The sequence below is a fragment of the Aristolochia californica genome, unplaced genomic scaffold (genome assembly GCF_029961685.1).
Source record: "Aristolochia californica isolate CCGP_79_NKW_82.1479 unplaced genomic scaffold, dmAriCali1.0.hap1 SCAF_1, whole genome shotgun sequence".
In the NCBI taxonomy this organism is placed as follows: Eukaryota; Viridiplantae; Streptophyta; class Magnoliopsida; order Piperales; family Aristolochiaceae; genus Aristolochia; species Aristolochia californica.
Window position 1 is genome coordinate 9,677,109 of NW_027181770.1, and position 10,428 is coordinate 9,687,536.

Here is a 10,428-nt window from a genome sequence, read left to right on the forward strand (position 1 = left end):
AGCCGAGCTTGATTTAAATATTTCGAGTCGAGCCTCGTCTCGAGCCTAAAATTGTTATCGAGCTCGAGCCTAAAAATTTAAAACGAGTTCGAGCCGAGCTCGAGCTTCAACATACATTTAAAAATCTTCAAAAAATATATATCAAATAAATTGTATATAAAATTATGTATACATTTTACATAAAATTGGGCATAACCTATATATATAATACATGTATAAGATTGGGCATGACCTCTACTTAAAATTGAGCATAATCTATGTATATAATACCTGTATAAAATTCGGCATGACCTCTACTTAAAATTGGGCATAATCTATATACATAATACCTGTATAAACATTCCATAAACACTCCATGAAATTGTTTATACAGTCCATAAAATAGTCTAAACACTTCATACACTGCATAAAATTATGAATAAACTTCATACAATAATCAAACACAACAAAATTAAATGAAATATCCCCTTCAATTTACAATCACCCAAATAAAAACTATAAATTTATTATAAATTTACAAATTATAAAATTGTAATTGAGCTCGAGCCTAATAATTTTAACCGAGTTCGAGTTGAGCTCGAGCTCTAGCCGAGTTCGAGGTTAACCTACATTTAATACTCTACATAAAATATATGTCAGATAAATTATCTATAAAATTATGCATACATATTTTAAAAAAGAATGATTGGGGAGGTTTGGGATTGAATCTCGATAATAGATTAGAACCCACCAATATTAATCTTTTTTACCCCAAATGTTGTCTAGCTTATTTTGTAATTTTTGAATCTGGCCATAAATTTACTGTGGCCTCCTTGGTGCCCTGATTGAAAATTTATATTCTAGGAAAAACTAGAATTGTTTTTCCTAGGATACACATTTTCAAAAAAAAACTTTAAATAAAATCCTATTGCTATTAGAGACTTACTAGAAAATTACTAGAAATATTTTAAAATTTTATTAGGAAAATTAAATGGACCTCTTATTCCCACTTTTAGGTAAATAAATAAAAATTAATAATCAATCAAATATATTACTATACTTATCGATAAATTTTTAATCAAATAAAATGTCAAACACAAAATTGCAATGAAAATTGCCTTATGCTAAAAGTATTATAGCATCAACTGTTAAATACTTATTCAAAATTTTTCTATACGGTTTTCTAACCCATCTTGGCAAAAAATTTTATTTACAAAATTATATGATTTTTTAATAAAAATTTCTAATTAGAAAAATATTTCCAAAAAACATGAGGCACTAATGGTCCCTGTATTTCTACTAAAAATGTTTTTTCAATATTTATTGAAAAAACCACTAATAATCTCTAGAAACGTATTTCTACTAAAATATCTTTTTTCAATTTTTTGAAGAGCGACGAGGAAGGGAGAAAAGAGTTTTTTTTTTTTTTACTTATTTATGATCTCACACGTGCAAAATCGTCCGTTAGATCTCACACGTGCGAAATCGTTTGGTGGGAGGGGAGAAAAATTATTTCTCCCAATTGAGGTTTTGAGGAGCGAAATTATTTCTCCGTCATCGACTCTCACTCTGGTTTTCCGCTGAGACGACACAGAGTGAATGCGCGGCACCGGCGAGGACTTGTCGTCGGCGACGAAGGCGGTGGCGATGAAAGCGGCGGCAACTGAAATAGAGGAGACGAAGAAATCGGAGGAAGAGGAAGAAATCGGAGGGAAGGGGATGTAGCGGCTGGCGAGGAGCTGTCTACGGCGACAGTGGCGGCTAGAGCGGCGGATGGGAGGGGTTCAGTGTCCTCCCGCTCCTGATCCCGATCCCACGACTCGCCCGTTAACGAGCCGGCTCGCAAGCTTTCGAGCCGAACCTTGATTTGGTCAAGCTTGGCTCGTTAACTCAAACGAGCTAATTTCGGTTCTCGAGCTCGAGAAATACCGAATCGAACCGAGCCGGTACAGAGCCGAACTCGAGCCGCTCGCGAGCTGGCTCAGTTCGAAGCTACCCCTAGTCACACCTATGCGGGGACGAAACAAATGGGGGGAGCAGGACTCGAACTCGAGACCACCTACTCTGATACCATGTTACTAACCATTGCACCAAAAGACCGGCCTATTAGCGAAGGCGCAACATGCATATTAAAGACAAGTCATTCTAACAGTATGGATTTAGATCTTGTACTTCGGGCAGAACAACCCACTTCTACTCTGAAAAACCTCAATAAGGTTAAAATTGAGAAGTGGGATCGCTCTAATTGAATGTGTTTGATGATCATGAAATTCTCCATTCCGGAGGCGTTTGCTCTATGACTGAGAGCGAGAGCGCCAAGAAGTTTCTTGAGGAAATTGAGCAATATTTTTCCAAAAACGAAAAGTCGGAGACGAGTAGCCTTTTGGGTAAACTCGTTTCTATGAAGTATAAGGGCAAATGGAACATAAAGGAGTACATCATGGAGATGTCTCATCTCGCGTGTTTTAATATCTCTTCATGCACACTTTGGGTAATTCAAAGTGAGTTATAACATTAAAAGGACAAATGGTCCCCCAATGAGCTTATATTTCACTGTGTGCAAGAGGAAGAGAGACAACAATAGGATAAGATTGAAAGTGATCACTTGGCCTCGACCTCTCAAAAAAAAAAAAAAAAAAGAGGTAAGGATGTTGTGGAATGATCTTCTCAAAATAAGAAACAAAAGAAGCAAGATGAGATGTTTACCTGCTACTTTTGCTACAAGTAAGGACATCTGAAGAAAGAGTGTCCCAAGTACACCGCTTGGCATTTAAAGAAGGGTATTACTTTAACTTTAGTTTGTTTTTAAGTTAATTTAGCCTTTATACCTAAAGATACTTGGTGGGTGGATTCTGGTGCTATCACTCACATAAGTATGTCTTTGTAGGGTTGCCTGTGGAGTCGACCTCCAAGTGATGCTGAAAAGTTCGTCTTTGTGGGCGATGGCAATAAAGTTGCGGTAGAGGCTATAGGAACTTTCATATTACAATTAAACATTGAGTTTTATTTGGATTTATTTCAGACATTTGTTGCACCATCTTTTAGGTAGAATTTAATTTCTTTTTCCATTTTAGACAAATCAAGTTTTTCTTGTTCTTTTGGAAATAATAAAGTTAGTCTCTACCAAAATTCAAATTTTTTTGGTTCCAGTCCCTTAATTGATCATCTATATATGCTTGATGTTGTTAGTTCTTATAAGGAAATATTGCAAACAAGTTCACGTGGTACGAAGCAAAAATTAAGTGAGAATTCCACCACATTATGGCACAAACGTTTAGGACACATCTCTAAACAGAGAATTCAGAGGTTTGTGTTGGATGGAATTCTTGAACCCCTAAATACTACAAACTTCCAAGTTTGTATTGAGTGCATCAAGGGGAAACAAACAAACGTTAGAAAATTAGGTGTCGAAAGAGCTACAGACGTCTTAGAACTTATACATATAGATATCAGTAGTCCATTCCCTACAACTTCATGGAATGGACAACAGTACTTCATTACGTTCATAGACGATTACTCTAGATTCGGTTAAATATATTTAATACATGAGAAGTCACAATCCCTAGACGTCTCCAAGTCTTTCAAAGCTAAAGTTGAACTTCAACTTGGAAAGAAAATAAAGGTTGTCAAATCCGACTGTGGTGATGAATACCACGGAAGGTATGATGGATCATGAGAATAACGTCCAAGACCCTTCTCGTTTTTCCTCAAATAGTGTAAAATTGTTCCGCAATACACCATGCCAAGCAAACCCAGCGTGAACAATGTTGCAGAGCGACGAAACCGAACTCTTAAGGATATGGTAAGGAGTATGATCAGTCAATCCTCCTTGCCAGAGTCTCCTTGGGGAAAAGTTTTAAAGACCGCAATGTACATTCTTAACAGTGTACTGAGCAAAACATTTGCCAAAAACCCCTATCAGCTTTGGACAGGCAAGCAGCCTAGCATTAGGCACTTGCAGATTTGGGTTTGTCCAATTGAGGCGCGGCCTTATAGGTCACATGAAATAAAATTGAACTCAAGGACAGCTAGCTGTTATTTTGTTGGTTACACTGAATGCTCTCGGGGCTATAAGTTTTACAATCCCACATCAAAATCCTTCCTTGAAACAGGAAATGAAAGATTTCTTGAGGACATTGAGTTTGGAGGGGAAGAAAACATGAGGAATATTGTCTTTGAAGAAGAATATGTTATTGACAGTGATTAGGTCTCCATACCTATTATTGTTCAAGACACAGTTCATGCACTAGAGGACAATGTGTAGGCTCCTATTCGTGACATTGTTCCAGATCAAGACAACAATGAGATTCTTTTTCAAGCACCACCTTTAGAACAAACTCAACAACCTCAAGAAGTGTCATTAAGGAGATCTACTAGGGAGAGGAGAAATGCGATTCCAACTGATTATATCATCTTTCTCCAAGAACATGAGGATGGCTTCGGATTGATATAAGATGACCTGATTAACTTGTGTCAAGACTTGCGCAGTTCTAACTCTCAAAAGTGGATTGATGCCATGAAGGATGAGATGAAGTCTATGAATGACAATGACGTTTGGGATCTCATCGAGTTGCCTAAAGGTGTGAAGCCTATTGGTTGTAAATAGATATTTAAAACCAAGAGGGATTCAAAGGGCAATGTTGAGAGATATAAGTCCCATCTAGTCGCTAAAGGTTTTACTCAAAAGGAAGGCATAGACTATAAAGAGACTTTCTCTTTGGTATCTTTGAAATACTCTTTTAGAACAATAATGGCTCTAGTGGCTCATTTAGATCTAGAGCTACATCAGATGGATGTCAAAACTGCGTTTCTCAATGGAGACATTGAGGAGACGATTTATATGGTACAACCAGAAAACTTTGTATCTGGTGATCCAAAGTCTATGGTCTATAAATTGAAGAAATACATCTATGGTCTCAAACATGTTTCCAATCAATGGTATCACATGTTTCATCAAGTCACCACCTCATACAGTTTTGAGGCGAATGTTGTTGATGACTGTGTATATCATAAGTTCAATGGGAGTACATACATCTTCCTGATATTATATGTCGATGACATTCTACTCGCTAGTAGGGATATAGGCTTATTGCACAAAACCAAGAAATTTCTGACGAATAAATTCGAGATAAAAGATCTTGGTGATGCCTCTTTTGTATTAGGTATACCGATGCTTAGAGATCGTCCTCAAGTATCCTTATGTTGGTACAAAAGAGCTATATCAATTAGGTTTTGAGCAGATTCGGCATGAAAGATAGTAAACCAGGAGACACACCCGTCGCTAGAGGAAACAAGTTTAGTCTCAAACAGTGCCCTATTAATGATCTTGAAAGAAAAGAGATGCAGAAAATTCCCTATGCATCAGTAGTAGGGAGTCTAATGTACGCTCAAGTTTGTACTCGTCCCGACATAGCATTTATAGTAGGAATTCATGACAGATATTTGAGTGATCCGGGTATGCATCATTGGAAGGCAGCCAAATGCATGATGCATTATTTGAGCATAACAAAAGTTTACATGCTCACTTATCAGAGATCAGTCAGTTTAGAAATCATTGCGTTCTCTGACTCCGACTTTGCTGGATGCCAAGATAGCAGACGCTCCACATCATGCTACATCTTTATGTTGGGTGAAGGAGCTATCTCATGGAACTCTGCTAGGCAGACTCTCATACCTTCTTCAACCATGGTTGCGGAGTTCATTGCTTGTTTTGAGGCCTCCAACCACGGGATATGGTTGTGAAACTTTGTCACTAGGCTGCGAGTGGTAGATGGCATTGAAAGGCCATTAAAGATTTACTGTGACAATAACTCGGCGATACTTTAATCCAACAACAACAGGAGCTCGATGAAGTCGAAGTTTATCGACATCAAGTTTCTAGATATTAAGGAGAGAGTTCAGGATAGACAGATTTTTATAGAACATATAAGGACGAACTCTATGCTAGCAGACCCATTAACCAAGGGCTTAATGCCTAAGGTCTTTCATGAGCACACTCCTCATATGGGCGTTATTTCTGAGGATACCTTGGTTTAGTGGGAGTCATTTCTGTACTATATGTTTGCTTTCGACATTGAGTTATGAGATTTTCTATGTAATAAAATTGATTATTTTTTATTCTATTTCTAAACTTGTTTGTGTTTTTCTATGTGCAATGTTTACATTGCATTAAGGACTTTGGAATATCTCATTAAAGACTAAAGAATGACCAGTTGAAAATAGGCATGTCTGATATCACATGGCATGTAATTTCTATGCTACTCATCCATATTTAATCTATGTCATTGAGTGTATTACTATGGTGATCATCGTGGTTTAGTTACGACTATATTGTGATGAAAGTTGTGATGGTTCCATTATTAATATATAAGATGGTTCCATTATTAATAGTATACAGATGCGTGCCTAAAGAATTTGTGATATAATTGTTTCAGGAATGATATGTAACCCAAGTGGGAGATTATTAGGAACTCATGTTTCCTATTCTAATTTGGGCAACACATTTATTATTCATTTATATTTACTATTTAATGGAATTGGCCAAAATAAGTGATCTAATTTTGTTAAGCCCATTAAGGAATATGGGCTATAAATATGGGCCAATTGAGTGGATACCATAGGGAATTATGGGAACCCTATATAAGGAGACACATTATGGTTATGGTCCCCAATAGACTAAATCACACACAGTTTCCCTTCTCCCCATCCGGAAGAAATACGACAATCCCATTGAGGAACTATGTTGATTTAGTTGAGGAAGATCACAAAACCAATCATCCATTCGTAATGATTGTCGTAGTAATTCCACGACGGTCGACAATAGTTCATAATGGATCCAAGTATTTATCCCGAATCTATGAATCCTGATATTCTGGCATAATGTAAATTTCTATTATGATTTAAGATTACGGTTTTCTAACACATTAGACTTAGACATTTTTTTAAAACTCCTAATCTTGAGCATTAAACAACCCATTCAAATTAACTTTTTAACTGAGCTAGAAAATTAACAGTAAGAATCATAATTATCTTAGCTTACAATTGATATATCTTTCTGAAAGCTGAAGTACAGTCGATATATAAAAGCTCAAATGGCTTGATCTACTTGCGATTCTCCGCCTGGAATGATTTCTACAGCTAAAACTGCACACTTCAGAGCAGCCAGCCTATTCTTGACCGGCAAACTATAGTTTTGTTATTGAGATATTGGTGCTCACAGCCTGACAGCGAGCCTGGATTGACGGCGACGAACGCTGCCACAAAGAGCGGTTTATTTTAAAGGAAAGACAGCTTCTAGTTCATACCTTATCGTGTCAACACCGCTGCCACAAATTCCTTGATATTTTTATCGGAAACCCCACCTTCATCAACGGCCTCTTTGGCCATCAGCCTCCATCGATCTACGTTTTCCTTGATCTTTATCCTTCTCTCGCCCACCATCACTTCCTTGATGCATCTCTCTATGTCTGCGCTTGTGATGGGTCCTTTCTTTGCTCTCAGACCAACGCCCCACACGTCCTCTATGTACTTGGCATTGGTGGGTTGATCCGTCCAGTGAGGAACAGCAACCAGAGGCACTCCTAAGCTCAGAGCTTCCAGCGTTGAATTCCACCCACAATGACTGATGAAGCATCCGACGGCTGGATGGGCCAACACCTGCAACTGGTTGCACCACTGCACAACCAGGCCCTCGTCTGCCGTCTGTTCGACGAAATGAGGGGGGAGCTTGCTCTCTTCCGTTGCCCTCACGACCCAGAGGAAGTTTTGGTTGGAGGCTCGGATGCCCCGGGCCAACTCCCCCGTTTGTGTTTCATCAAGCTTCACGGCGCTGCCGAACGAGACGTAGACGACGGATCCAGGTGGCCTAGTGTCCAACCACTCCTTACAAAGGGAACTGTTTCTCGCCCATAAGCTTAGGCCATAATCCTTGTCGCCCTCGACGCGTTTGTCTAGATAAAAGGACGGTACAGTGGGGCCGATGGCCTTCATGGGCTTTCCCCAGGCTCTTGAAATCCAATTCAACACCTTGTAAACAAGTCGCACAGAGGACACTGTCAGACCGTCCTCCACGAGGCAAAAAAAAAATGGAAAAAGAGAGTCGAAAGCCGCCCTCCTCCAAGCTATTCTTATCTGACTAAGCCAGGAAGGTGGTTGCCCTCCTCCTTTTTAATTATTAAAATATTAATAATAATTTTGATATTATCAAATTAAAAAAATATTTTAAAATATCTTTCATTTGATTTAAAGTAAAAAACTTATTTGCATTAATATACTATGACAATGATATTTTTATTTTTAGTCTTATGTATTTCTACAATTACCAAATATAAATGGTTAAATTTTAAATCATTATAATAAAAATATGATAAAATTATTAATATGATAATTTTAATAGTTACTTAATATTTATTAACTAATATCCAAGTCAATTATTTGGGTAGATCTAATTAATAAAACACCATTCACATAATAATCAAAAGACCAAACACGACCTCATTTAAATATCTAAATTATCTAATTACAAAACTTTCATATCTAAAATGGACAAAATAATAATTTATTTATTTATTTATTTATTTGTACAGGGCACTTAAGTAATTAGCTATTTATTATGTATTTTTTATTGAGATTAGGAAAATTAAATAAATTTGATTTTTTTGTTTTTGGTATTATAACACTGTCAATTAAGGTATTTTAGTTGTTTGGTAAATATTGTTTAAAGGGTTTTATAAAATAAATTATTTTGTCATTTGATGGGTTTTATAAAAGTAAAATCATATTAATATATTTAAAATATAGGCGCCTTTTGGATATTTCAGAGACAACCTATCGCGGAAATTTAAAATCTAAATGACCGTCAAAGGTAAAAGTGCAAAGAAAGGAATGGACTGAAAGGTAAAATTGCAAAGAAAGGAATGGACTCACGACACTAATTTTCAAGAGTTGAGATATCAGTAGAAAGGATAAGCAGGGAAAGGATAACATACCTCATCCTCAAACCCATCGAATGTGTTGCAAAGTATCCAATCCGCTTTCTCCAAGTTGCGGAATTGCCCAAGAAGGAGTACTCGAAACCCGGGAGCGTAATCGGCGTTTGTGACATCGAATGTGTTGCAAAGTATCCAATCCGCTTTCTCCAAGTTGCGGAATTGCCCAAGAAGGAGTACTCGAAACCCGGGAGCGTAATCGGCGTTTGTGACAAACGAAGGCAATTCTGACTCCTCCAGCGGGGGCAACCCAACCGAAGCGACGAACCCAGAATCCAGCAGAAGCGCGGCCTTCCCCAGTTGCACGTTGTAGTAGATGGCACCGACGGCACAAGACTGCGTGAAGAACGTCGCCCCAAGCAAACCAAGTCCTTTAGCCAAATCCAGAGCCCAAGCGAGAAAGGCATCGTAGACGAGGCAGGTGATGGGGGTAGCTGTAGTTCGGTAGCTGTGGATGACCTCGGTCACGGTTTGGAAGCCGACTGTTTCTAGCTTGTCGTGGTAGGCCTCAACGGAGCTTGCTTCGTAGAACCCACCTTCGTCGTAGCCGTCGGAGATGATTTCAACGCTGACGGCTCCAGTCTCTGCTTCCATGGACTTGGCCAGGAAGCGGGTGATGGCTATGCTGACCTTGAGGCCGTGAGAGGCCAGACGCTTGCCGAATTGGATTAAAGGGTTTATGTGGCCTGGCGCTGGATACGGCAAGATCAGAATGTGACGACTGCCAGCACTCTCCATGGCCGCCTCCTTCACTCTCTACGGGGTGGGTTATGCTTGTCGAAAATCTCGGAGGAGGAAAAGGAAATGATTCTTTATTATATAGCAGCAGATGAAGTAACCAACAAGAAATCGGCGCTCTCTACAGGGTTATGCTTGTGGAAAGTCTTGGAGGACGAAATGGAAATGATTCTTTATATATAGCAGCAGATGAAGTAGCCAACAAGAAATCGGCGCAAAAACTAAACTTGAATATATATGTATATACTAATTTTCTGCGGAATGTAGCTGTAAAAAATGTTGGTTCATGAACGTAATTAAACTTGAATACTGATCACATTTTGTCGGGTATTGGTGATTATTTTTCTGTTGAGTGGAAGTTGCTGATTGCTATTTAGATCAGACTCTGGAGAAATTATTTTTTATTGCGTAGGTCAATAATTTGAGACATCTCGGGTCCTGTGAGATTCTGCTGTCTTTTCTATCCAGAGTCGGCAGTCATATCCAGTATGAATGCCAAATAGATACCATGACGGAATGAATACACATCAGCTCAATCATCCTTTTAATAAGCAAATTTTAAAGGAAACGGAAACTTTTTGTTTTTCATCTTATCTTCTCCGAGTGTACTCTGAAAGTGAAACCTGGGAGTGGAAGACAATTACCTAGGATTGGATATTATAATATTAAGTATTTGTTTAAAGTATTTTATTTTATATATTTAATTAAAATAAAATTTTATTTT

General features: G+C 38.1%; 1 protein-coding gene across 1 annotated transcript; it reads right to left on the reverse strand.

Moving 5' to 3' along the window:
* Window positions 1-6,992: 6,992 nt before the first annotated feature.
* LOC137958957 (mogroside IE synthase-like) lies at window positions 6,993-9,825 on the reverse strand. The gene is made up of 2 exons (XM_068806185.1): window positions 8,967-9,825; window positions 6,993-8,004 (listed from the first exon to the last, which is right to left on the reverse strand). The coding sequence occupies exons 1-2, from the start codon at window positions 9,702-9,704 to the stop codon at window positions 7,285-7,287; spliced, it is 1,458 nt and encodes a 485-aa protein (XP_068662286.1). The 5' UTR covers window positions 9,705-9,825; the 3' UTR covers window positions 6,993-7,284.
* Window positions 9,826-10,428: the final 603 nt, after the last annotated feature.

Excerpts from the sequence above, each read along its gene's own strand:
- LOC137958957 (XM_068806185.1), bottom strand. The coding sequence starts at position 9,704 with ATGGAGAGTGCTGGCAGTCGTCACATTCTGATCTTGCCGTATCCAGCG. Across the intron at positions 8,005-8,966 it reads TCGATGGGTTTGAGGATGAG|GTGTTGAATTGGATTTCAAG; the intron begins GTATGTTATCCT and ends CTTGTTTACAAG.